General features: G+C 41.3%; 1 protein-coding gene across 2 annotated transcripts in view; it reads left to right on the forward strand.

Annotated features, from left to right (window-relative positions):
• Window positions 1-27,879, forward strand: part of SLC9A7 (solute carrier family 9 member A7) — a 74,769-nt gene that overhangs the window by 30,325 nt on the left and 16,565 nt on the right. Inside the window, exons 2-13 of one of the 2 annotated variants that reach the window (XM_074168849.1) lie at window positions 4,582-4,781; window positions 6,872-6,949; window positions 7,669-7,745; window positions 8,759-8,871; window positions 10,245-10,350; window positions 10,636-10,777; window positions 14,792-14,897; window positions 15,251-15,339; window positions 15,454-15,567; window positions 17,966-18,077; window positions 19,437-19,590; window positions 26,634-26,693. In XM_074168849.1, the coding sequence (XP_074024950.1) occupies window positions 4,582-4,781; window positions 6,872-6,949; window positions 7,669-7,745; window positions 8,759-8,871; window positions 10,245-10,350; window positions 10,636-10,777; window positions 14,792-14,897; window positions 15,251-15,339; window positions 15,454-15,567; window positions 17,966-18,077; window positions 19,437-19,590; window positions 26,634-26,693 (1,351 nt within the window). The remainder of the gene's footprint in view (window positions 1-4,581; window positions 4,782-6,871; window positions 6,950-7,668; window positions 7,746-8,758; window positions 8,872-10,244; window positions 10,351-10,635; window positions 10,778-14,791; window positions 14,898-15,250; window positions 15,340-15,453; window positions 15,568-17,965; window positions 18,078-19,436; window positions 19,591-26,633; window positions 26,694-27,879) is intronic. The other variant, XM_074168859.1, reaches the window with a different exon arrangement.

Consider the following 27,879-nt stretch of genomic DNA (forward strand, 5'->3'; position numbering starts at 1 on the left):
GCAACACAAGGAAGCTGGTGTCCAAGTACCCAAAATGCACTATTCTGCCTCCATGTGGGCTGTTGTACGAAGCAGGGACAGGCCGTGTGCCAAGGTGAGGCTGGGTCCTGTTCTCTCCTCTCCCCGTGCTGCCCCAGCTTGTCAAATGAGGAAATGATTTGCTGTAGTGTCGCTTTCAGAGTGTGCTACTTTTTTCTGTATTTATGTGGCATTAGCGGTGATTGAACATCATCTGGTCACCGCCCCTGCCCACTTTCCAGAGGGCGAGTTGTGGCCCAGCAAGGTTGCAAGGGGCCAAGTCAGGGCGAATTGAGGAAGTAAAAGCATCCCCTTCCTGGTCTGCTGGATCATGTTGCCTCTTATGATCAGACTCTTATATAGCTATTTCTTCTTCTCTGACTTAGTTTTAGAGTCAGCAGCACAGTCTGTCATTTAAACAACACCAAAAAAATCCAACCAACTCCAAAGCAACAGTAATCCCCAAGACTGGCTCCGGAAGCAACAAAGTTCTTTTAAAGAAACCTTTTCAGCATAAAGTAGCTGTTTGTGGGGTCCAAATGTTGGAGGGAAAGAATATGAATCACAAAACAATCTATGCTGAAAAGGACTTCTGGAGGTAGTCTTGTCCAGCCTTCTGCTCACGGCTGGCCCCCAGAGCTTGGGTTCCTCAGGGCCGTATTCATGCGAGTTCTGGCTATACACAGGGATGGAGATCATACAGCCTTTGTGGACAGTCTATTCTGGTGCTTAGCCACTTTGTTGTTTAAAAAACCGACCCAAACCTTACCTATTTTTTTTTTTTTCCCCCTGCATTGCAACAAGTTTGTTGCCTTTAGTCTTAATCACCGAAGCACCATGCACTTCTCTGAAGAGTATGCCCCTTTCTTCTCTGTCTTCCCAGTAGAGAGCTGCAACCAGCAATAAGATCTCCACTGAGTCTCCTCCAGGCTGAGATGTGGTTAGTACAAACTGCAGTGCGTAGGGAAGGACCCTCAGTATTCAGTGCCTGGCTCTTTACCAGGAGCATATGAAAGAAATAGTATCTAAGCAGGTTTCAGTTCACCGATTGATCCAGTTCACTGATTCACAGTTTGAATTCACTGCTTGAACTGTGTGTCGTGGGGTGTGAATACCTCCGGTGCCTGCAGCCTGTTGAGGCTCCCTGAAGCCTCAGGGCTACTTCTTCAGCAGAGAACTGGACTGGAAACCACACAGAGCCTGGCCCTGACCAGGGGAATTCATATTCTCACTTCAGTGACTTGTGTGCTCAAACAAAACCAAAAGTAAATATGCCATTTTCAATGCTGTATTGTTAGATCAGTGTTGACTATGTCTGAAGTCCAATGTTTATTATCAAAAGTGACTTTTTTTAAAAGGGAAAAAATATTCCCGGCTTTTTAATGCTTCTTTTTCAGTAAGATGTTCTTTGTGTACCAGCTGTGTGATCAACATTGTACAGCCAAGACACTGGCATAAATACTTTCTCTGTTAAAAGTGAGAATGCAAGTCATACATACAGGGCATTAAGTATTAATTTTTTAGATTATCCTTCCTGAGAGTCTTTGAGCAGTGATGTAAACTTGCTCTTGCAACAGTTACCACAAACTAAAACTTTGAAAGTAGGGCTATTCTCAAATTTGGAAGTGTTTGTAGCCCATTTCTAGCTTTTTTTCCCCTATTGTGACATTCTTGCAATAAAAGACAGTGTTGGATTAGTGGCCCTAACTTTTTAGTCTGTAAAAGACATGATGTTCATTGGAAAACTGAAAATACTTCCATATGGTTTTCCATAAAGGTTTTACGGTTGTTTGTGGTTTTGTTTTTTTTTTTTTGGAAGAGACTTCAGGATTTCTGCAGCTCATATCTCTGTCAAACATATATCCAACTGACCCATTTCACTCTAATGTTCAAAACATGTTATTTTGGGACTGTAGGATAAATATAGCAGTATGCCTGTACGTTTGTAGTAAGAACTCTCCCCTCTCTTAACCCATCTTTTGAACTACCAAATGCTTAGTATTTTTTGCTAATGAAGCTGTCTGTGGCATTTGTGTGGCGGCTTTGGCCCCTTCTATTTTCACACCGATTTCCTTTCTTGACTGAACTCTGTGTAGCTTTAGCTGTTTGACTGCACCTTGCCTTGACCAGCTGCTTCTGCTGGCCTCCTGCCTTGACAGCGGTCACCCTGGTCCCAGCTGCATCCTGCTGGGAGGCAGAAGCCGGGTAGCAGGGATCAGATGTTCCTAATTGGTGTGGTGGTCTGTGCAAATGTCATCCAGTTTGTGGTAGAAGGTATATGAAAATAGGATATTTCCCTGTAGCTGTGTTAGCTGGGTCATGGGACACTGAGGGTTAAAGGATGTTTCCCTTCAAGCATTGCCTTTCAATTATGGATATAATTGGCATATCTTCGAAACTTATTTTAAAATAAATGGTATATTCTATTATGGTGGGGAAAAAGGATGAGTGGATTATATTCAGTTATACAATGCGATCACATCCCGCTCTCCAGTGCATCTTGCTAATGCAATAGCAATGGGGGTTTTCCATCTGCTTCTGCAATGAATTCACTGAAGGACGGTCTCTGAGCCTAAGAAGCTATTATGTCTATTGGTGTCCCCCTCTCTATTCTCTTTTTAGCAGTATAGATCTGGCTTTGCGCCACTGGTACGCATAAGCTCATCTGTACAATTTTCATGCTGGCTTCTGATTTACTACAGGATTTCTGGCTGATTAGATCAGGTTTTAACACTGACAGTCTTCCCGATGTATCCTGTGAGCCCAGCTCTTCCTAGGTGTGAGGTGGGTGAGAGCAGCAGGAAGCTTTGGCTGCTTGCCTGGCTGAGCTGGTGAAGATGTCTCTAGCCATAACTGTTAGTGCAAGTGGCTTGGAGGTGACTGGCCCTAACCTGTCACTTTGCGCAGAGCTGCATTTCTGCTGCATCCACCATGCGTAGCTGTAAAAATGCTCTGGGGTTGTTAGGAGCATGCTTGTGTAAACCTCTGTACTTAAACTGTCAGCATTTGAAATTTCAGTACGTAGATTTATCATGCTGAGAGGTTTTCTTGCTCTGTGTACTCTTTGAGTTTGTACTTCTCTTTTCTAAATAAAATACAACTTAATCCTCGGGTTACTTTTTAATGATTTTGTTGCTGCTATGTTTTCTAGATCATAGAGAAAAAGGGCTGGAGGTGAGCTGCCCACTAGTGTCACAGCTACTACCTGCTGTACCTTCTGTTCCATTAAAACTGTTTTTCCACTCTGAACTTGAAGAGAACGAGGCATGTTCTTTTCGTTGGCTTTTTTGGGCTACAGTTTGTTTACTCTTTATGCCATAAAGATGAGTCTGGCTTTTTTTTTTTTGTTGTTGTGTGTGGGTTTTTTGTTTGGTTGGGGTTTTTTTTTTGTTATACCTCATTTATTCCCTTGTTATTACCTGTCAACTTCATTTACCATCTGGGGAAACAGAGCTATGGGTGCATAGTGAGGGTCACAGGGGGCAAAACCAGCATTGACTACTGACTTGTCAACAAAAGGATCAAACATCCATCTTCATCTTGCAGTTGTCTGGAACAAGGATTAAATCGTAGATCATCCTAAGGTGACAGGGGAGCCTTTAGTAAGTGGGTATCAATTTGTTTACGTACCAGACCAAAACCACTTTGTTCTTATACCTTCTCTGTGCAGAACTGGAGTCTTGGTCTTTTCTTAGTACACTTTGAAAAAGGAACAGTGCTCAGTTAAAACCTTGTGCTTCTCCAGCCTCCTGGCATGGCCCTTCCGTTAGGTTACAAATTACTATTTTTTTTGTCATTGTGTTTGATGCATCCCTTATTGGTAGTGTTTTCTGGTTGGATTTTGTCTAGGCTGACTGAGTAATTCTTCTTATATTCCTGAATCTCAGGTCTCTTATGACTGCTCATTTTTACCTTATTTTGTTTTTGTGAGATGTGGAAAATGCTTGTAAAAGACCTGTAGCTGGCTTCTTTGTGCATGTCATCCGAATTTTAGTTGCGAAGTTCGCAGAATACACAGGAGACTGTGCAACAAGCATTGTTTGATTGCTTAGAAATGCCAGGCAAAAAAATCTGCATCCTTGCTGCAGCTGTAAAATATTATGGCAAACATCACTGTTTCAGCTCCATTATGGTCACATGTTTTCAGCAGTCATTATTTGGTGACAATGGTGTATCTACTCAGTTCTGTCCTTAGGCAGGTGAAACGTATGTGATGTGTCCTAGTGTTTAGCCTCTTGTGCAACTCAGGTTGTGCACATTAGAGGTGTGAATGAAGGTGAGGAATGAAGGTGAGGAAGACAAAACATGAAATGGAGTATTTTGTTTGTCACTTCGGGTAGATACCAGATTTTATAAAATCATTGGTAGCTTTGATGTGCTTAGGGTCTCTCTTCCTCTGCAGGAAGCTGCAGGTAACGATTTGCTGCAAAATGTTTATCATGCACATACACTTGTAAGGCTCATGCATTATACTTTGGATGTTGTTTGAAACTAGAAAGTGAGGCAGAGGAGTAGCAAATCAGCCTCACGGATTTTTTTTTTTTTTTTTTAACTCTCTTCCAGGACTCATAGTTGGGGTGATCTTGAGATATGGGACTCCCTCTACCAGTGGCCATGACAAGCCGTTCAGCTGCTCGCAGGAGGACAGGCCATTTACAACCCTGCTGGTCAACGTCAGCGGGAAGTTCTTTGAGTATACGCTCAAAGGGGAAATAAGCCCTGGGAAGATCCACAACGTGGAGCAAAATGACATGTTGCGAAAGGTGAGGGTAGACCATTTCTTGTGCTTGGCTCAGTGCTTCTCCGTTGTCTGTGCTCCCCTTCCTCCTGCCCTCTCCATCCCATTTGAATGTCGGGTAGTATCAAGTGTCTGTATTCCTGATAGTAACAGCACTTCAATGCTTAATTCAAAAGCACCTTCTGTATTATAACACTGCCAGTGAAACTGTGCTCTGTTGCATGTAGGTGGTGCTTTCCCAAAGCCCTTGATTGCTGTTTAAAGACAATGTATGTTTCTAATGTCTGTAGAATTCATGAAAAACAGCTGAACAAAAAAAGCCTGATGCTGCCTTGTATAATACAATATAAGGAAAATGATAATTTCTTAGTGAAAAATAATTGTTTCTTAGTGCTTTTTTTCTAGGGTTTTTTAATCTGTTTATTGTCAGGAAATAGTTACTACTTACATCACTATAATCCACCAAATGAGACAGCCTGCTATTGGAAGTGAAATTCATCTATCAACTGTTACTCAGATCGGTGATTTGGCTTCTTATTCTATTCAGTATCAGAAATTAACCACCTTTTGTTTGTATCAAAGCTAGACTTTGAAGTATAGGATTGAGACTTTAAGGTTTGTAACCTAAAAATACTTATTTTTGCTAACTATGAAGTGTGTCTGTTATATGTACCTGTCTGCTGTAGATACTTAAAGTTGGCTGAAATGAATCCTATTCTTGGAGTGCACACTTGTGTTTGTCTTCTAACCTGTACTTAGAAAGGGATTGAAGAGGGCCTAGTTAGTCTCACGTGTGCAGATCTTCTGTTTAGACTTCAAATGTTTTCTTTCATTCCTTACTGCAGTCTAGTCTTTCATGGATGTCTGGAGCTTCTACTGAAATACATGGAAGTGACATGTAATCCCAATTCCTGAAAACCAGTCTTGTATCTGACTTGATTGGCTTACAATAACTGTGCAGTGGCTAGACTTGCAAAAAGCCTAAGCTAAAATAGCATTACATCTGCAGATATATGAATATCATAGAATCACAGGACACTTTGGAAGGGACCGTTATAGGTCATCTAGTCCAACCCCTCCTGTAATGAGCAACTAGATCAGGTTGCTCAGAGCTCCATCCAACCTGACCTCAAATGTTTACAGGGATGGGATATCTACCACTTCTCTGGGCAACCTGCTCCAGTGCCTCACCACCCTCATTGGAAAAAAAAGTTTCTTACTTGTATCTAGTCTGAATCTACCCTCTCTTAGTTTAAAGCCATTGCCCTTTGTCTTATGGCAACAAGCCCTGCTAAAGAATTTGTCCTGATCTTTCTCATAAGCCCCCTTTAAGTACTGAAAGGCCACCATAAGGTCTCCCTGGAGCCTTCACTTCTCCAGGCTGAACAACCCCAACTCTCTCAGCCTGTCTTCATAGGAGCGGTGCTCCATCCCTCTGATCATCTTCGTGGCACTCTGCTGGACTCGTTCCAACAGGTCCATGTCCTTCTTGTGCTGAGGACTCACTCCAAAGCTGGACGCAGCACTCCAGGTGGGGTCTCACGAGAGCAGAGTAGAGGGGTAGAATCACCTGCCTCGACCTGCTGGCCACGCTGCTTTTGATGCAGCCCAGGATGCAGCTGGCTTTCTGGGCTGCCAGCGCACATTGTCAGCTCATGTCCAGCTTTTCATCCACCAGTAACCCAAGTCCCTCTCAGCAGGGCTGCTCTCAGTCCCTTCATCCCCCAGCTTGTATTGATACCAGGGATTGCCCTGACCCAGGTGCAGGACCCTGCACTTGACCTTATTGAACCTCATGAACCACAGTAAGAGATCTTCTCCAGTGTCACTTGTATTAGAATCTTTTAAAATGAAGCAGGGGACTGTGTTTGGGACTGCTGCAAGGTTATCACTGGTGATGGATGCAATGCCTGTTTTTTCTAGATGCTGTTAACATACCAGAAAGAGTTGCAGCTTTTTGCTGCTGCGTGTGTATAGAGCTGGCTAGTATTTTGGAGGGTCAATTTAGCTATATCAATGACCAAAAATAGTTTTTGTCAGAAAATGAAAAAGGAAAAAGACCTAACAATTTGTGTATGTCTGTTTCTAATTGAAGTTTCGTATTTTATTTTTTAGGTAACGTTTGACCCTGAAGTTTTTTTCAACATTCTGTTGCCTCCTATTATTTTTCATGCTGGTTATAGCCTGAAGAAAGTAAGTGCAATCACTTCTGAGGAGAATAACCTTTTTTCTTAATGTGAGACTGCTGATTTGTTCAGGAGTGCTGTCTCCATTTCAAGCATTTTTTTTTTTGTGGCAGTAAGAAAAATCTCATTTTCTCTATAGATGGTTAGGTCATGTTGTTTTAAGAGAAAATACATGTGCTTTTTACTATAAACACATTAAGCTCTATTTAATCTTGCTGATTTGTTTCCCTTGAACTTTGTCAGAGATTAATGTCAGTATCATTTAAAGTAGAAGATGTCCTGCTATGAATTGTTCTGGTCCATCTCAAATATCTGAAATGCAGTAAAATACGCTGAGAAGTGGACCCAAACCTGAACCCCAGTGGGGATATGCCAGACCTTGAATGGCAGAAGGGTGCAGATTCTGCTCTCACTTGAAGATACCATGAAATGGTACAGATTTTCAGTTTTGCAGCTAACTTTTAGATCTCTCATGAAGAAGAGATGTGGAAATCTTTGTAGAAAGCTTCCTGTCAATAAGCTCCATGTAGGATTTTATACATGGTTCAGATTTGGTTTATTTAATTTATTGAAGCTGGATAGAATTTACATTGGAGTAATGGAAGCATTCCTCTGAAATGGAGGGATGTTTCTGTGTATTAATGCAAGTATAGTATTGCACTGTATGTTTTTGAACAGGTGATATAACTTGTTTTAAATAAATATGTAAACTTTTTTCCTATGCAGAGGCACTTTTTCAGGAATTTGGGGTCCATTTTGGCTTTTGCCTTTTTAGGAACAGCAGTCTCTTGTTTTATTATTGGGTAAGTGAACTCTGTGATATCAGTTCCTTTCTGTACTAAAGTTTAAGTTGATAAAGGGTATGTTGAGTCTTCCAGATTGGCTCAGTTTTGTGATTTGTTTGTTAGACGATTTTATTTGTGTATCCTCCAGACAAAATGCAAATGTAATTTTTGCTGAGATTTACCCCACTTCTAAACAATATTGTCCCTTAAAATGATATTGTCAAGTATGAATCATTTGGCAAGCTCACAGTGCTAAAGAGCAGCATTGAGTTTTTGATGTAGTGGTGCAATCCAAAACAAAACCTTGTTAGACTTAATGGAATTGATTTTAACTTGAATTGTGGACACTACTTGTAATAGAATTGTAGCGATCAAACTTTGAGCTGTCCCTTTGAGTGCCCACATGCGTGCACATTCTCTCTCTCTCTTTCTCTGTCTCTGCATACATGTGTGTATATATGTTGTTTTACATGGATATGTATACTCGCATTTAGTTTGAGATAGCTAGTCACGTTGGTTTACTTGCATACAATCTCTTACGCTGCTAATATTACTGTGTCTGGTGTATGGATATTCTGAAATACAGAAATCCTGAATTGCATAGGTGACCTTGGTTTGTGTCTCAAAGAATTTCAGTAGTGAAATACTTCGAAGGCTATTCTTAGCTCGGAGCTTTTTGGCCCATATACTGTGTTGGGGAAAAGCAATATTGGGGGGAGTTTTGAGTAGGAAAATGTTCCCTTCGGTGGAAGAAGGAAATAACCTGCAGATTCTGTGTTAGTTGTACGAACAGTTTTCATGCTTTGCTTACTGGTTTTAAATGATATATTCTGGATCGTGTATTACTTGACTCAGCTCGTAGGGAAAAGGGGAAAATTAATTTTGAGAGTTTAATATTAAACTGTAGCAGTGTCCCGCAGAGCTGTAGCATAACCAAGCCCACCTGAAATATTGTTGCTTATGCTTTTCCTTTGCCTGTCTGAAATGCATCGCCTTGTTTGATTGGATTGTTTTATCCTCTTTCTCTTCAGGAATCTCATGTATGGGGTTGTGAAACTAATGAAGCTGGTGGGTCAGCTCTCTGATAAATTCTATTATACAGACTGCCTCCTCTTTGGAGCGATAATATCCGCCACTGATCCAGGTAGCTTGCTGAACATTTTTTAATAACCTTCTAAAATAATCCTATTGCTAGGATTGTTGGCTGCATAGCACAGAAGTATTAATAGCACTTTACTTTCAGTTATGTTATGCTGGTATCTCTGATCATCTTCTCTGAAATGCATGCAAATTCTCAGTGTTGTGAAAGCTGTTCTCTGTCGGTTTGGTGCTGGACTGGTATGATGTGATGGTCTGTTTCGAGAAAAAATGTAATTTTCCTGTACAAATACTTTAAATATTTTTTTCTCCCCAGTAGGCTTCTTACTTAGTGTGCATCAAGCTTAAGACTGCAAATAGATGAAATGATTACATTGACTGGATAGCAGGGCTTCCTCCTTTAGCTATATTGCTTGGGACATTGGATAATTTAAAAGCAATATTTGAGGCTTTTAGGCTCTTTAGGTGTGGGGATATTTTTTTTCCTCCTTCAAATGAACTTCATGTTTTGCAAGTTTTTAAGCAGAAGAATGCTGCTCTGGCAAAGTAATTTTGAGCTTTTGCCAAAATAATCTAGTCATCCTTCAAATTCCAGCCGGCTCTCATAGGTGTTTCTGCTTGACGGGTCAGTCTGGAGAGCTGGTGTGTGTCAGGGGCCAGGGTAGGGAGTGGTGGAGTACGAAGCTTGACATTTCAAACAGCTAATTTGGGTGCTTAGTGGTGATTTGTGTGAAAATGGGAAGTAGCTCCTGTGATTGAGCTGAACTCCAAACAGCTGGTGGTTGCACATGATTTATGCGAAAAGGCACCATGTGATTTTTTTTTTTTTTTGAAGCTCATATATGGGAACATCTTGAAGATCATGGCCTTTCATCTCAGACTGAAGTTTCTTGAAAGGATGGTTATGAATATTTAGCAGTCTTGCCCTTTTCAAATTGTGTGCAAATGCACACTCCAGTGGCATGGTGTATGCTTTGGGGAACGCTTAAGATTATTAGCACCATTTTATGATGGCTGAAATAATAAAGCTATGTTGACAACCCATACAGCCTTTAAAAGTAGCAAGAACTGCACAACCTTTTGTTGATTATCTTATATGGAGCATGTTCTACAAAAAATATCAGGGCTTTAGTAGAAGTGCTTTGTCTGCCCCATGCCCCTCAATCATGGGGGCTTTCCTGTAAACACTGTGCAGATGGGAGGACAGCCCAACCACCTCCTAATGGAGCTACCCTAAAACTGATGGTGGAATTGCTTACCTATAGATAAACATGACTAGTCTGTTTCCCAGTTTAATTTCGATCCTGTACTTAAATTCCTGGGTTTTGATGCTTTAGGCAAACAGGAAAGTCTGCTCTGTCAGCTCACGGAGTCGTTCCTGAAGTCAGCCAGTGTGGTTTTTCTCTTTTCTTTCTGTAGTTACCGTGCTAGCAATATTTAATGAGCTGCATGCTGATGTCGATCTCTATGCCCTTCTGTTTGGGGAAAGCGTGTTGAATGACGCTGTTGCCATTGTATTATCTTCGTAAGTAACTACCCGAATTTCTACTTAATTGCTTTTGGGATTTGTCTAAAATAAATGTTGGGGTTTTTTTTTCTGAGAAATGTTATTTTAAATTTAAATGGATTGTCTTGAACTGGATTAACAAAAGTTGCAAATATTTGACAAGATCCCTCATGCATACCTACACCAGGAAGGCAAATTTGCCTTCAGTACGGGATTTTCCCCTCTGTTGCTCAGGCATTGCTGTTACAGAATAAAACTTCCGATGCCACTTCTAACTTCCCATTGTGTTACTCTTTTTTCTAGGTCTATAGTTGCCTACCAGCCAACAGGTGAAAATACCCATGCTTTTGATGCAGCAGCATTTTTCAAGTCTGTTGGTGTTTTCCTGGGAATATTCAGTGGTTCTTTCATGATGGGAGCAGTGACGGGGGTTGTGACAGCTCTGATATCCTTTTTCATGTTTAGCTCTTCCAGACTAGGTGCTACATTCAGGTACTAACAGGGCTCACCTGTTTTCTACTATAGCAACATTGACACTAGCTTGTTTTAATCTGAGTGTGAAGATGTGATCAGTATTCACGTAACCTTTGCCTATAGAAAGGCATACAGGTACACACAGAAATCACCTTTTTCCAATATAACTGTGGCCACACTAAAAAATTTAGTGATGTTGCTGCATACTGCAAGCTAAGGGAAAGCCCATAATGGTCACGTCCTAATATTCCATTTCTTTTTAGGAAATTAAAAAAAAAAAAAGGTTTTATTATTAGGCTTGAAAGACATCCCATATGATAATAACTGGTTTTTAATTCTGTTGTCAGCAAAATCATTAATAGCTATTTCTGACCCCACAGGGCTCTTTCTGAGAGTCCTGCACTTAACCTTTGTGCTGGAAATCTGATGTCCTCTATCTTGGATAAGACTGTATTTCTACCAGAGTTAACATTATAACGTGACCTGGCCTGCTCTCTGGAAGCCTGTATAAGTTTTGTTTTAAACTCAGGTAGTAGACCTTATTAAGCCTTTCATGTTCCAGAAATTGTGATGCTTCTTCAGGAAAAAAATCCAAATTATTTGCTTTTAGAGTAGCTAGTATATTTGTACGCATCCCAGATTGCTTTGATCTGCCTAGGTTTCTGAAAACTGATCTAAAAGGGGTAGAATGTGCTATTTTATACAATAATAATGAACCTGTGATTCTTCATATTAAGTAGTGATGTCTCAACTGTGTCTTGTTATATACACACTGTGCAGAATTTGTCTGATACATGTCTGCATAATGGTAACCTTTCAGGTATAAGGGGAAGATGCACTGTGATGCTTTAATGTTTGGTCTTCCAGTTCCGCTGTTCTGCAGTCAGTGTGGCCCAGAACCATGATTCTTCAACTGGCTTTTAAGCTACCAGCCATCCATAGCTCTAGCTGATCAAATACTGTTGCTGTGGCTTTTTGGGCTTGTTGGTTGGCTACTAATTGCAGCTGAAATGTATTCAGGTCCATTTTGTAAAATCGTGCTCCTGAAGCAACAATTGGTTCTTGCTGTTCCTAATGTTTGTGCTCAGGAGGGTGTATGAGGCTGGGGGTGGGAAGGCAGTTCAGAAGGCAGCCTCTGCGGGTTGTTTGGTGGTGTTTTTGGTTATCGTTATTTGGTGTTTTTTTTTTTTTTTTTTTAAGAAAACAACAAACAAACAGACAAAATCCTTAAACTGTTGCTCGGTTATACAATTTTAACTATTTTCTTTTGGAAAAATACTTAATGTCATGCAATACTGTAGAAGGAAACTGTAAATTTGCATTTGACTCTTCATAGCTGATTAAAACCCATAACTTCTGTCATGAATGAAGTGAATAGACTGTTATTCCTGTAGCTGTGAAGTACCTCTAACTGTATATATAACCTATATATAGCCTATAACTCTACCTCTCTATGAGTGCAGGGTTTCATGCAGTCATGCATTGTCCTTTGAAAACAGACAGAATACTTGCGTTCTAAATATGATGCAGATAATATATGTGGACTTGTTCTGGCTTTCAGCAAGTTGCCTTGGCCTCACTGTCTGTGGTTATTTTTATAACAGTTAAGGTACTCTACCACTTTGCATTTTCTTTCTAAATTGCAGAATCTGCGTGGTTGAAATGAAGCGAAGCAAAAGGCCGTGCCTAAGGGATAAAGAAAGTTGTCTTTACTTTAATGCTTAAGTTAAGAAAACAGAAACAATAATTTCATTTGAATTAACACTTCAATTTGGTCAACTATTCTAGGAAATAAGATTATTTTTTTATTTACCTTTATCTCGCCTTCCTTTTCCTCCAGAATGATGAGCACAGGTTTTCATTTCAGATTTAATGAAATGTTTTGGTGTGGTTACTTACAATAACAGCAGGGGGAATAAAGAGTTTGATTCACAAAGCTGCCAGAAAAGAGTGGAAATGAGGAATCTGTTCTGACAAGGGCTCTTGCCTAATTTCAAGGGAACAAGGTTCAACCTCTTACTCTCCTGTGGAGTGACTGTGGCTACCCAGTTTCTCAAGCATCCATGAAAGCATCTTGAGCCAGGCACTGGGATAAACTTGCAGTGGAATTGTCCAAGTGCTCTGTGGAAAGATGGGTTCTAGTTGTTGCTCTGGTGGATGTCGCTGCTTCAGAAGCATGATGTTACAAAATGGGTCTGTTAGGAGGGGAAAAAATAATCTAGTTCAGTGTGACAATACATCCTCAAAAGTTTTAGATAGATAGTTTATATGGAGAAGTGACTGTGTGGAGAATAGCAGCTGTTTCAAAAAAAAAAAAAGGCTGTCTTACATTTGGTGTAACATCAACTGTCATGGAGATAGATATATATATAGATATATATGGTTTGGGCTTTTGTTTAGGGTGCAGCCTTCTGACAAAGCAGGGTTGCAACCAAAGGTGTGGCTGGAGTATGTGTTTCGGTACCCTCACCACCCTCCAAGTCAGCAGAGAATGCCAACAAGAACTAAGTGTAGGTGGGGAGTGGGTGGCTGGCCTCGGGATTGCTTCATCCTAACCAGGCTCCCACTGAAACGCTGCCAGCTGTTTGCCTCTGTTAATCACTTGTGGCTTGTTGTGAACAGCATATTCTGTGATATAGCCCACAGGAGACTGTTTCCACTGAGTCTCCTTGGCTACCTGACTGCTGTGAGCCCCAGACCTCCCACGACCTGTGAATTTCCTTGTGAAATGTGATGCTGCTCATTGCTTCTTAACATCCCTGTCCCGTATTGAGCCGTGACTCCCCAAGCAGCAGTGCTGCCATTAGCTCTAGATTGTGTAGTGCTGCAGAGAGCCCAGGGTGCAGCTGTGTTATGCTGATAACGTGGTGGTTGATGGTGCAGCCTTGACGTGTCCATTGAGGTACCGATTGCCTTCATGCGAGCAGGGGAGAGTGTGCTACCGCCTTACTGTTTCAAGTGCCCCTGCTGTGCTCTTGCTGTCCCCCCCCTTGGATTTCAGAGAAGATTGTGCTAGTTGTCAGCTTTCAGAAAGACCAGGGATCTCTTCGCCACACCTCTTAGCACGTGGTTTCTTTCTGTGTTTTCTGGTAGAGCTGCGTATAGCTGTCTGTCCCTCAGGTACAGTGCGCTCTTCAGTGTTTACCTGCTGCCGGCGTAGTGATGAGGAAGAAAACTCCCCCCCGAAAAAAATCTATAAATACATAAACAACTCTTTTGTAGTATGTGAAGAGCCATATTTAATACTACTGAAATCTGTTCCACTTCAGTAGCTGTATAAACCATTAATTCGGTGTGTATTTGACGTTCAAGTTTTGCTGTCCTCTGGAAGATGAACTTATATTTTTCTTCCCATTGAAAGACTGAGCTGCTCTGAGTTGGCTTTTACTCTATAACACATGGACAGGAAATACATTTTGTTGTAGGCAGGTTTTTTGTTTTGCCTCAAAAGTCCAGAACTAGCCACGCTTGCAGATAAAGACTTGTCAACAAATCGAGCAGAAAAATTCTGATAAATCTACTTCATCTTAGGAATGCTGTGGTCAAGAACAGCCCTGTGAATTAAATGCTTCTGAATGTATTTTATGCTTTATTTAAAGACGGGGTGGAACACCAAACCCAAAATAAAATAAACCCCCCAAAACAAAAAACCAAGACATACAACCTAAAGGACTGCCAGGTATCTATCCTTTCCCTGCTGGAACTTTGCAGGGAAATGTGGCATCAAGTAAGATATTACCTTAAATAGGTGGGGACATGGTTATGCCATGGATATGCAGCAAAAGTATCCAAAACTGACTGTTGCAAGGGGAGACCTTGATCCTGAAGTTTGTCTTGATGTGAAAGAATTGATTTTTTTTCAGCACTATAAGTGGTTTGTTTTCCAATTAGCATTGGTTGTTAGCGGATAAGTGTTTCATATCAATACTGGGTACAGAGAAGCCAAAGGAATTTTTTTTTTTGATCCCTTAACAAATGACTTAACGTGACGAAGTTTACGAAGTTGCACTGCTTCCCCCTGCTGGAAACGGCTCTCTTCTTCTTGATGTCCTGGAGCACTTTCTTGCTTGCAGAAGCTTGTGGATTTACTGGTGAGTTTTTGGGATTCAAGCATATGGAGATGGAAGTCCTATGTGTCATAGCAGCCATTTTTCCACTTTCTGCTTGAAACCTGATGAGAAACAAGATGTTGGTACTTTGTTTTCTATGTTCTGTACAATGCGTTTGAAGGTGCAGCTCATTGTGTGGCTTTTAGAAGTACTGCTTTAGTTCACACACCCAACTCCCCCCCCGACTCCAACCCGGAATCTAACTTAGTTGAAAATAAGGTTCAGAAAGTCTCAAGGTTAAGGATGATCTATAAATTTAATAGAACTTGAGAAGCATAAATATGTTAAACTCGCACTGTAAACAGGCTGATTTTCACACGTGATTCTGTTCACAGGTGTGGTGGCTGTCCTCTTCTGTGGAATTACCCAGGCGCATTATACATACAATAACTTGTCAGTTGAATCAAGAAGTCGCACTAAGCAGGCAAGACTGTCTTTCACCTTTTGTACACTGTATTGCTGTAGTACTCTGTGTACTATTGTTTTTGAAAAGCAGCTTTATTGCTTGGCCATTAACATGTGACTGTGTTTTCCCTAGCTCTTTGAGGTATTGCACTTCCTGGCAGAGAACTTCATATTTTCTTATATGGGTTTGGCACTGTTTACTTTCCAGAAACACATATTCAGCCCAGTTTTCATCATTGGAGCTTTTGTATCCTTTTTTGCTTTGTGTGACATTTCTCTTTATTAAGTGCTTGAAAACTTCTGGTGTCTGTTGGCTTTACCAAATAGAGGATAGTGGCTGACCTAGGTTTCCCTCATGTCTTGCAGGCACAAGAATTTTGAGAACAATCTATGGTGGTTACCCTTTACATCAAATCTCTAAGGCCTCTGTGCACCCAGTGGTTGTCTCTGCACCTGAGCAAGTGTTAGAAGTAATATAATTTTAATAGATAAAAGAATATGCTTTACTGTGTGACTTGTGTATTGACAGCCAGCAGTGCTTGTGTTGCTCTTGTATTTGAACTTTGGAGGCCTAGAAAGGATTAATTTTTTTTCGCTTCACTTCCAGTGGTCCCTTGAAGAAAACAAACAAACTTCAAGTAAATAAAGAGGACCATGGGCAAACAGAATATCTTTGAGCAATGCCCCAAAGTAGAGGTCAAGTTCTTACATGATGGGAGGAGGAAGGAACTGAGCTGTGGTGCAGATCGTGATGTGAAGGGTACACAGTGCTGAAAGGTGTTGGTGTTGGCTATCCAGTTCCCATTGTCCTTGGCTCTTGAATCCTCCTGAACTTTTGTAGTAGTCGCACTCGTGTAAGCTGGGAATCACTGGATTCCTCTCTGCACTCTGCCCCTGTTGAAATAGCTTATGTACCTATTTCTTTTTTCCTGGCAATTAAGGAATTAAAAGTGTGCATGAAGCAGTGGGAACTAGTGTTCCAGTCTTGACTTTGCCTGCTGCAGGAGTACGGCTATCAGCAATGAGAATAAAACACAGTGAAAAGACATATAAAGATGGCCTAATCCAGAATGTTTTTATTTTCTCTCCTTCTTTCCACTTTTTCTTTCATCTCTGTGCTGCTTCTAGGAATTTATCACATTCGTCTTTATTTTCCTTTGGCCACTTACATCTTTTTCTGAAACAGCAATAAATTTTCTCCAGTGTCTCCTCACGTCCATTCTTCTGACCTAAAAAATGCTCCAGAGCCCTGCAGCCATCAGATAAAGACAGGAATGGAATAGCTGCATCTGGTATACTAAACACTGCAATTTTTTCATCTTTGCTGTGTCTGTCCTGTCTCAGGTAATGCTATCTGTCTTGGGTTTGTTTTCAGTACTTATTTTGTTCCTTTCTCTTCCTACCCACCTATCTCTTATTACATTTTTCACATCTTTTTCTACCACTGCACTTAACCTCTGTTACCTCTTGAGTGTTTTTCTACCTTTGTGAGGAAGACAGCTAGTACTAGCACCCACATCTTGCCTCAAAAGATACTGTCCCCATTGAGTTAACACCTTGCAGGAGCAAAATGTTAGCTGTTGAAAGAGAAAGGAGGGGACTGCAAAGGTAAAGCTAAAGCCTCAGTGTCATTGACAAAATCCTAGCCATTATTTCTACATACATTGGTCATGATGGCTTCTGATTTCTGCAGTCCTCACAAGGACTGCTGTAAAAGTTATTTGGAATAATTACATGAAGCTTTTTGTACAAAGTAATAGTAGAAATCTTATTTTCTTAGAGACATAGTTTTATGCAGACAGTATTGCTTTACTTTAGCTATTGGCAACAACCCAGTGGTGTCTTGAGATCTTACATGGTTTTATTTCTTTTCCATGAGAGAGCTGTTTCATTCTTCTAATGCTGTTATCCCAGCAGCAAATGATCAGTGTTTGGTGGTCTTTTGTTTGTGATGGTGTTTATAGGATTTCAGCACGTCACTCTAGTTTGCCCCAAAGTGTTCCGTGGAGGGTGTATTCAGCTTTCTGCTTTTTCACTGGAACCACTGGATGTTTTACACCACAGTAAGGAAGGGAAGGAGCTTACCACCTACTGTCATGAATTTCCACAATACTCTTCTTCTACTCTTTTTGAACTTCATTCTAGTGCTGACAAGTGTCTTTTGGATTTATCATCTCAGTAACTCTGTACTCTTAAGTGCTTGCCAGCCGGTAGGAGATTTCTGCCTCTGCAGGAGCTGTAATGGAGCCGCTTGCTGGTCTCATTTTGGTTTTCCTTCTGTACATAGGACTGCATTTCTGTTGGTCTGAAACACATAATTCAATGGTGGTGGTGATAGTTGTTTGAAGTGTGAATTTTTAAAGTCTTCATTCGTACAACTGCTAATTTTAATACTAGGTATAATTTCACTGTGCATTAAAAAAACTTGCTTAAAACTTGGTTATATTGGTTAAAATCTGCATTCTGTGCAGTGAATTCTGTATGCACATAATTGGTGAAAGTCTGTTTTATATAGACAGAGATAACAAGAGCACTTGATGTCATGATGTAAATCTCTCAGTAAAAGAGAAGCTTCATGTTAGAGCCAGGTACCCGCGTGTCCATACCTCAGGAAAGTGAAATCCTTAACCCTCAGCTGTGAACAGATTGCAATCTTTTTGGGCAGAGCAGCACATATCTACCCCCTCTCCTTCTTGTTGAATCTGGGCAGGAGGCATAAGATCAGCTGGAACTTTCAGCACATGATGATGTTTTCAGGTAAAAACAAAAATGTTTAGTAAAGCAAAAAATCTTATTTTTTAACTCGTAAGCAATTTATAGTACTACCTTCTGCTTTCATAATCCCCATCCATGCATCCTGAATAGAAGACTTAATTGTTGTTGCAGCATGCCATCATGCATCTTTCAGCCTTTACAGAAAGTGTCCCCTGTCTGGGAAGAGTGACATCTTGAAATGCCAGCTGCTGGCAGCAAGCAGCCACCTCACATTGGGAATAGAGTATTTTCATTTGAAGTGCATCTGAAGGGGATGGGGGAATTGGGACGTATCTCTTCCAGAAGGTTATTTCTAGCTGAGATGGTGTACACATTGTGCACAAACAGAGATCTGCTGAGAAAATCGAGGTGTGTTTATGGGTGCCCTCTCCCACTTAGTTGCAAAAAACAAGGTATTTGACTTAAGCTCCCTTATAATTTCTGTTGCACAGATAACTGTTCAAGTTTGTGATGTAAAGCAAATCCTGGAGTGTGTGTCTGAACATGTGCATCCCCAAGAAGTGCCAGGGATGCCTCTGTACACAAGAAGGTGTAAAGAAGAGGGAGACAGGCTATTTCCAGGGGTGCCCATTGACAGGGTACAAACTGAAACAGAGGAGGTTCCCTCTGAACATCCAGAAACACTTTTTATTGTGTCCAAGCAGTGGCACAGGCTGCCCAGAAAGGCTGTGGCATCTCCATCCTTGGAGACATTCAAAAGCTATCTGGATGTGGTCCTGGGCAGCCTACTCCAAAAGACCCTGGTTGAGCAGGGGAGTTGGACCAGATGAGCTCTAGAGGTCCCTTTCTACCTTAACTGTCCTGTGTTTCCCCTACTAAAGAAGTCTGCAGATGGCCAAATGCCATGACTTGTCCTTGCTAGTGGAGTTTCATAATTGGGGGCAGTGGGGGGATGAATATAGTCTGCCTATGAATATGTTATTAAGTAAAATATTTTTGCAGCTGATAACAATTTCTTATCAAGAACTCGCATCTCAGTTATGGAATCAACTGAAAAAGTGCATTTTTATTTGGATTCAGGGAGCTGCTTGATTTGTTTGTTAATAAGTTTTGCTGTTTGTTTCTGCACTTCTTTTCTGTTAGTTACTGGAAATATTTACACCTTTTCTTAGCACTTGTGGATTCTATAAGTTACAGAAAACTACCAGGGCAAACTGTGTTCTAACTCATCCCAGGGCATAATTACTTGGAACACTGATGGGATTAAAACTTGGTGGAGCCCAGTGCTTTCTGCCTGTCACTTTGTGCATGTGTAGCAGGGAGGGAGCAAGGCAAGAAGCTGTCTTTATAAACAGGCACGGTTGCACTTCTGAAGCTCTGTTACTTTGTTCTTTCGCACAGGTCTCAGGGGAGCCATGGCGTTTGCTCTGGCTATACGAGATACTGCTACTTACTCGCATCAAATGATGTTCTCAACAACTCTCCTCATAGTCTTTTTCACTGTGTGGATTGTCGGTGGAGGCACAACTCCCATGCTCTCGTGGCTGAACATCAGGTCAGTATGCAACTGTGTGCTGCGGAAACTTCACTTTTCAAGTGGCAACTGTGTTCTTCGGGCACAGTCCTACAGACCTTGTTTGATGCTTGCCAGAGGTGCTCTAGGTATTTAGAACATTCTGTTATTTAGAAAAAGATGCTAGTGCAGGCTGGTGAAGAAAATGTACTGATGCTGCTGGGATTCAGCCTAACTAAAGCTCTGATGCTCTGCAAGTAGGTATCTAGGTCCTTGTCAGCCCAGTAGGATATGGAATAGCATTGCCTGATACAGCAGCACCTATATTGAAAAGAAAGAATTAATCTCTCTAGTCACACATAAACTTCTCTTCCTATTATAGTAAGACATTTCTGTCTTTTGGCTCTTGGTAATGGCCCTGTTATGTTTTTTTAAGTTAAATGGAGTCATTAGTGAGTGGTGCTAAACTGAATGCACTTTAAACATCTATCCAAACAAACCTGATGTCATCTAATCAACCAGGGTAAAAGGGATCCTGCTAGTCTTCTAGGTGTGTTTCTTCCTGTCTGAGGAGACCTGTAAAAGTGGTAAGTAGCATGATTATAGATGTTTGTCTTTAAATCATGGCCAATATTTAGTACTTCTTGGGCTTTGAGTATGTTCATGCTTGAGGATGCTTATCAACAGAAGTGCTAGAGAATCATGAATCAGTCATTGTTAAAGACCACATATGTTGTCATTTTGTGAAAGTTTTGATAGTTGGGGGGCAAAGGTAAATAGGGTGGAATTAAAAGAATACACGCTGCACAAACCCTTCAATGTGTTTTTCATATATAAATTATTTGTGCTCTTTGGCACTTGAAGGCTACTTTGTCTTAGTTTCTAATTGTGCTAACCAAAATTTGTATCCCATTGTCTTGTGATAGGATAGGAAAAAGCAACCCTAGCTAAAAACCTGTTTCAGTCTCTAGAAGAACGCATTCTTAGGGACTGGTGCTGCTTTTGGAGAACTTAAGTGAACTGCTTGTATGTAGCAAGTGCTTTCTAGGTTGGCAAAAAAAATAATGGGTAGGACTCTCAGAATGTTGAACTTGTGAACTTTTCTCATTGAAGGTAGCATGCTTCCAGCTGGAGGCAGGCATTACAGCAGTGATTTACAGTATCTCAGCTCTGACTAACAGCAAACATCAGGAAATCAGTTTCCTTTTTTTAGTGCCCAATTGAATCAATTTTGTCCTTTAAAACTGTCTTTGAATGCAAGTTCCAGATGTTTGGCTAGCACACCAGAAAGAAGCATCACTTCCATGTAGTCAGGCTCTCTGAAGGTCATTTCGCTAACAACAGGTAATGCAACACCTGGTGTGAAGTCAACAACAAAACCAATTCCAGTGCAGTTGTGCCATTAATGATTGTGATATACCACATAATAATGATATTTCTAAGCCCAGCCTGAGTGGTTTCTGTTCCCATGTGAGAGCTGTGTAAAGATTTTTAAAAGGTCCCTGGAATAAGTGCCATGTGCAGCTTTCCATTTGGCACCTCTGACAACAGAAGGAGACTTGTCTGATGGTGGTATATAAGGAACAACTGTACTAATACACCTCTGCAAGCAGGGCAGGCATAGTGTCTGTGTAACCAGCAGGGTGCATAGACTGTCTGAGGTGTGGGGTACGAGGGAGCAGGAGATGAGTTGTGGCCAGCGTTATGCAGGTAAGAACGCTGTTTGCCGTGGCTGGGCAAAATCTGCCTGCAGCCTCTGCGATGGCCATTGTGAGGATGTCCCATGTCTGATCTCCACTTGAGTGGATTCCAAAGCATCTTCTGAAGCATGGCTGCAACAAGGTCAGCAAAGATGACTCTAACAGCTCTCACCATAGGTGCTGGCGTCCTCAGCCTTCTGTCCAGCTGCCTGCATCTCTTCTGTTGAGGGAGCATAGCTGGGTATTTCCTCCAAAACCCTGTCATCCAACAAGGGACATGATGCGCTGCTGGACAACTAAGTGAAGAGGAACTGTGTTCAGCCTTCCTGTACCAGAAGACAACTTCTGAGTGCAGTCGACCATTACCTCTGCCACAGGGCTCCTTCAGTTGTCAGCAGTTGCACAGGACTGAATTCTAGCATGTGGTCTAGCTCCTGGCCAATTGGAAACAAGTTCTGAGGTAGCAGCTCTTTTTGTCTCCTCATTGAGCCTAGGAAACAGGAAGCATCCAAGAATATGCACTTAACTCCTTTAGCAGGACTAATCTGGCTCAGTAATGAGACTCCATGAGCCTGGCTGATGAGTTGCTCCTGAATGGAGAAAGAGCTAACACTACAACATTTCCAGGCTTGCCCTTCGAGTAGGCTATACTTGGAAAAATCATTAATGTGGCCAACAAGGCAGAACAGCTGGAAAGGCTATGATACCATTCCTAGAGGAGTAGCTGCCAAAAGGCAGTTGGCCAAACCATAGTTTTGAGTGTTTAGCTGTAGTTTGTTGGGAGACTTACCCATCCTTGCTAGTCAGCAGAAATTGGAACTGGCATTTGTTTGGCAGTGGGGTGACAGAAAATAAATGGTTAACTTCCATTTTAAGGGAAGGACATCATGTAAAAAACGGAACTCTACATAGGAAGTATTCTAGAGAGCTGCATGGGTCTGCCTACAGCTGCCTTGTTAGGCACTGCTCTCCTGATGAGGGAAGCTGCACTTCTTGAGACCTCATGAAATCAGATTTGTGCCAGCAGGTGGCAGCCGTGTGCAGCTGATGGAGAATTAGAAATTTGGTGCTGGTGAAGTACCGTCTGTGATAGAGCTCTTTCAGCTGGAAAGCAAGAAGTCCTGTCTGACCTTACAGTTTTCAGAAAGAAACAAATTAGTTTCCAGCTGATTTCTAGAAAACATGCTGCTTTTCTCTTTTCCATCTCTTTGTACCCAGTAGAAGAGGGAGGCAGGAGGAGATGAAGATGAGATGCTGTCCCAGTGCCTTGCTCAGCAGCACAGTATATAGTGCTGATGCACTCCTGAGGCTGTACAGTAGGTGACTTGTCCCTGGAGTGGCCTGAGATGCTTTCTGAGCCTTGGCACTTGCCCATTAGGTTAGACTGCAAGAGGCTGGAAATAAGTAGTTCTCCCATGCAGGATTATATAGCAGAAAAGAGGTTAAAAGATAAAAGGTGGTTTGCTTCCTAGATTAAGTGAAGAAACATAGGAAACCAATGCCATGTGTGTGTTGGACTTCAATGTCAGGATTTGTGTGGGCTCCTGAAAGTCCAGCTCTGGTGTGAAGTTCGCACCACTTGTATCCTGGTTGACTTTGGCTTTTGTGGAAGGGAAGATGGAAAGCCAGTCAGCCATTACAAAGTCCTCATGAAGTAGCTGGCCTTGCTGCAGTGTGGAGGTGAGGAGAAGACAAGAGCCTGCTTTAATGTTGAGTCAACCAAGCTGACAGATCATTTAGGCTGGTTGAACTTGCCTGGTCATTGTGTGGCGGAGTGGCGTTACTGTTATCCTGTGGGTACTGGTCTGCCCATCAGTGGGGCTTCTGGGTGGCCCCTTCAGTAGTTCCTGTGGGCTGCGATGAGCTGAGCTTCTTCCCTAGGAATCGCAGGCGCAAGTCTGTTGTACTGGGTGAGTCAGAGGAGCTAAGACAGACATCAACACCAAAGGGTCTTATTTAAGGTTGTGCCTGCACGATTAAGGAGAACAGAGGGCTGACTCCAGCCAAGACTTTCATCCTGGCTTGATACCACTACGTTCATGGGGAGGCAGTTGCGTCCACACATGGGGTGATCCTACACAAGGGTCCAGAATTGCTTTGCTGTGGCTTGGAGGCAGAGGTACATGCTGTTAATTGCATAGCAATTGGGATGCTCTCTTTGTTGTTTACTTCTGGTGGTCCCTTCTCTCCCATGATGTGAAATGTATTAAAAGTAGGTGAGGGATGGAGAGGGTAACATGAAAGTTAAGTTTTAGTAAAGTACAAGGCAGTATAAGGAGGAAAATAGGCAAAAATACCCTCTGCCTCCCCTTGCTCTGTTCTGAATGTCTCAAGTAATCAGAAGAGCAGGGATCTTTCCAGGTAGGGTATGTTACCAGTGTCCACTGATTAAACTTAAATGTACAGCTAAGCAGAGGACCTGTGGTTTGTAGCAGAGACTTTAGTTTACTGCTTAACTGGTTGGAAAAGTGAGGTCATGACAGCAAAATCAGAGTAAAAAATAACGGGATCTTTAGATGCCTTTGATTTCTGCTACTTGATGCTAAGCAACTTAAAAATTAACATCAGAAACAGGAGTTAAAGCTATGATGTCATGTGTTTTAATTTCTTGGCTGTCTATCAGTGAGACATATCCAAGCATGTGAGTGGTAAACAGTTACGCTTTTCTAGCAGTAGATTTTTTTTCTTGGAAACTAAAGCATGACTTGGATATTAAAAATATAGTTTCATCCTTTGAGACTAAAACAAAGAAACAATTTCCTGTCTGAAGTTTTAACAGTTTCAGCAAACTCGAGAGCCCTGTAAATCAAAACCACTGACAAAGTTCCTCTTTTCAGAAAAGTAGCTGACTTATTGTTTCATTTATCTGTCACAGGAAAAAAGGGAAGTCCTAGCATTTGTATTGCAAAATACTGTTTTCCATTTTACATCAGAGGTTATTGATCTGGTTCTTTTCATGTTGAATGAAGCAACATGTAGATTAATGCCGCCTTCTCCTTCATAATCTGCTTCAAATGAGGAAGTTTGTGTTTAATTGAAATTACTCCATTAAAATATACTTAGCAACATTTTTCTAAATCTTAAAGCATTATATCTGTCAGTTTAAAATATTTTAGGTATCTTTCTACCATAAAAGTTAAAGGTTGCACAGACAATGTCAACTTAGATATTTACTGCCTTATGTCTGACTTTGCAAATACAATCTTTTTACATGATTTCTATTTAGTGATTTTTTTTTTTTAATTTCTTTTTTCTTTAAATGAAAAAACTGAAAAAGAAATCTGGAAACACTAACTCTCACATAGTTAGGTAGGTCACATAACAGCTATCTGGGATAGTGGTAAAACTGACAGCTTGGTGGCAGTCTCAGGTTATACTCTGTTTTCTTACCCAGGGTGGTCCAGTGCTAAAATGTGCATTTCTTAAATACCATGCCTCAGTGTGCTGCGATGACAGGAGGCGAGTGTTGATGCTGGGATCTAGCCCTGTGTTATGTTTCAGACTGGAGCGGGGGATTTCTGATGGGAAGTTACATCCTTCTGTTTTGCAGCCTGTTTCCTTTACAACTTAGATCCTTCACTGCCTTCTAGCTGCTCTCTGCTGCCCTTGAAGAGCAGATGCACAGACACAGGCACTGCCCATTACCCTCTTTTTCCCTTCACCATATCTTTTTCTGCACTGTTTTCTCCAGTCATCTTTTCCTTTCTAGTTTCACCAATCTTCCTCCTTCTTTCCCAATCTCTAGTTGAGAGTCTCCAGTCTCACCAATCTTGAATCTCTCTTAATGGAGGTGCAGTGCAGCCTCCGAACCTCCAGCCTCACCCCTCTGGGTTTTTCACTTGGTAGGAAAGAGATCGCCTCCTCTTTTGCGACTGGAAGTAAGCCTGGGAGATGCTTCCTTATGTCTGTTCTTGTGCTCTGAAACATAGCATTTCACACCAGAGAGAAAAAGCGTGGGGAAGGCCCAGACCACGTAGGAGCTGGGTTAAGATATATGTAGAGCACATGGGTGATGAGGGTTTAACTGCCAAGCTTTGGCAAGCCTCGGTAGGCAGTTTGAGCAGTCATTGTTTTGGTTAGATCAAGTAAAAGAATACCTAAAGGTACCCTAAAACCAACCTGAAACAACTTTTCCCCAATTCCAGTGTTTTTGTAGTTACTGGGTTTTATTTATTTTTTTAATATGGTGGTGGGAATTATCTTCTGAGGTAGCTGAACTTTTCCAAAATAGTTAAAATTTTCCAAAAATGCTGCACTCGTTATAGACATCTGGGAAAACTTCGATATACGATCTTGGCAAAGATACAGCAAAGAGAAAGAAGTCGTAGAGGGGAAGTTATTGAGCAGTTTTTAATTTCAGTTTTTGCTGCATATGCAGAGCTGTCTCAGTGTTGGCCTTTCGGAGCAGAGTGCTCTAAGCTGGAGTGTACACTGATATGGGAGAAGAGCTATTGAACTAGGAATCTGAAACAGATCCATCCAAAGTTTGGTATTTGCCTCAGCCTTCAAGGATTAGATGAGTGCACGCTCTTCACAGAGCAAGCTGTGGCCTTAAATATTTGGGTTGTCATGATATCAGCCTGCAAATCAGGGTGTGTACACCTGCTCTTTGTAAAATGAGGCCTCTGTGGATTTCTGATCATCTGGGCTTTTATTTCACATAAGCAATATAGAGTTCATGTAGCATTTTTTCACGGAAGAATGGGGGGGAAAAGCAACCCACAACCTGCTAAGGAATTTACATGGAAAATATTAGAAACCAAATATGCTTTCACTTGTGGTTTGTTTTTTAAAGTACAATTGAAAAAGGCAAAGCAAGGAGTAAAAACATTCTCTGCTATGACTGGAGACTAATTATATTAAAGATTGTTAGTTATTTGTTAGTTAAACCAATGGAGTGATGTAGTATGTGTTACCAGTTGTTTTGGACTGCCCTGAAATTAGGCAGTAGTGATGACCTCTTTCATATATGCATAGCTTCCTGAGATTACTTTCTCTAATGACTTTCTCTTTTAGACCACGTGCAGCTCCCATGTGTAAGAATTGTCTTAGATCGGCTCTATCTCTTTGTAGCAGCTCTCTTGAGAGCTATTGAATTGAATTTTCTAGGGGAGGTGGCCTGTCATGAATATAGGTGTTTTGCCAGCCTGAATCTGAACGAATGAAGAATATTACTGGACATCTCAATCATAAAGTGCTGATACTGTTTATTTTCCTTATTTTTGTCACTTTGTCATTGTTCTGCCATTCTTATTCATGTATGCTTTGTCTTTTTTGATGGGGTAGGGGTTTTTTGTTGGTTTGCTTTGTTTTGCAAGGGAGCTCTGTAAAGCTACCATCTTATGAGCATTTTGTTACTTACATTACATTCTTGTACTGTACCAGAGTTGGTGACCATGTTCCATCGGTGGAAGAGATGAGTGAAAGCCGCTGGCTGTATTTCAGGTGACACCGTGCTTTCCTTGATACCAAATTAACCTGGTGCTTGGCTTTCTTCATCTTTGTAACACTAAGCGTGTGCTCTTTTTCTGTACTATGGCATGCTCCTGCTGCGTCTCCTCTTCTGCAGAGTGCCGTAGATGTTCCTCAGTTCTGAGTCTATTCTCTTCTGAGCTGGGAGAGTGTTGATCACATATCATGTCTTTAGCTTAAAAGATACCCCCCAAAACACTACCATCCTTTAACTCTGTGTATGGGTAATTAATGAAGCAAAACCAGCATCTCTGGCCTGGGAAGACTTGAAAGCTGAGAAATCATGGGTGTGATCCTGTGATCCTTAATCACACAGGTATTCTTAAGCATTCCTTGGGGTTATTTTGTACAGCTGTTCAGGTTGGAAGGGATGTCACAGGTGATTTAGCCCAGCCTCTTTGGGGTGTATTTTAAAAACTGACGGTTATCACATTGTTTATAGGAAGATGCTAATAAGAGTGGAGAGAAATCAGAATCCTAGTCTTTGCCAGTTGATGGTTTCTAGAACTGATACATGGATAGAGAGAGAAGAAATAATAAAATCAATCTCTAACTGGTATCTGTAGGGGAATGTGTGTACGTGTGTGTGTGTGTGTACAAATAAATATATACTCCTTGGGATGGGGCAATGGTAAGTTTCTCGTGTATCTTCTCACACTTGAAGGTTCCCAGCCAACTACTGGGTTTGCCAGAGATGCAGTATGTTAACTTTTACAGAGAATCTGAGAACTATTATGTATTATAGTCATTCTTGGCCATTGCCACAGTAATTACATACGCTAAAATGTAGTAAAGCCTCTGTTTTGGTAAGTTGTCATCTGTGTTGCAGGGCCTTGGAAAGGTTTTTGAAGCATCAGAAGAAATGGTTCCACCCATTTAAAAATGACATAGTGGGGACCTTGAAGTAGTTCTATCTGGCTTTTTTACCATTCCTTTCCATACATTTAGTTTCCATTGTGTGTCATTTTGTGTGTCAACCATTCTCTACCACACTGTTTAAATTACTGAATTATACACAGGATTATGTTTGTGTCAAATCTGAAGGATCAAATCTGAGTAACTGCTCTCCTACCTGTGATGCTGGAGTTGTAGCTGTAGAATAAGGACCAAGAAGGTCAGGAGTCAGCTAAGAGCAGAAAACCAGTGCTTTGGTATTGAG

The sequence above is a fragment of the Numenius arquata genome, chromosome 1 (assembly GCF_964106895.1).
Source record: "Numenius arquata chromosome 1, bNumArq3.hap1.1, whole genome shotgun sequence".
Classification (NCBI taxonomy): Eukaryota; Metazoa; Chordata; class Aves; order Charadriiformes; family Scolopacidae; genus Numenius; species Numenius arquata.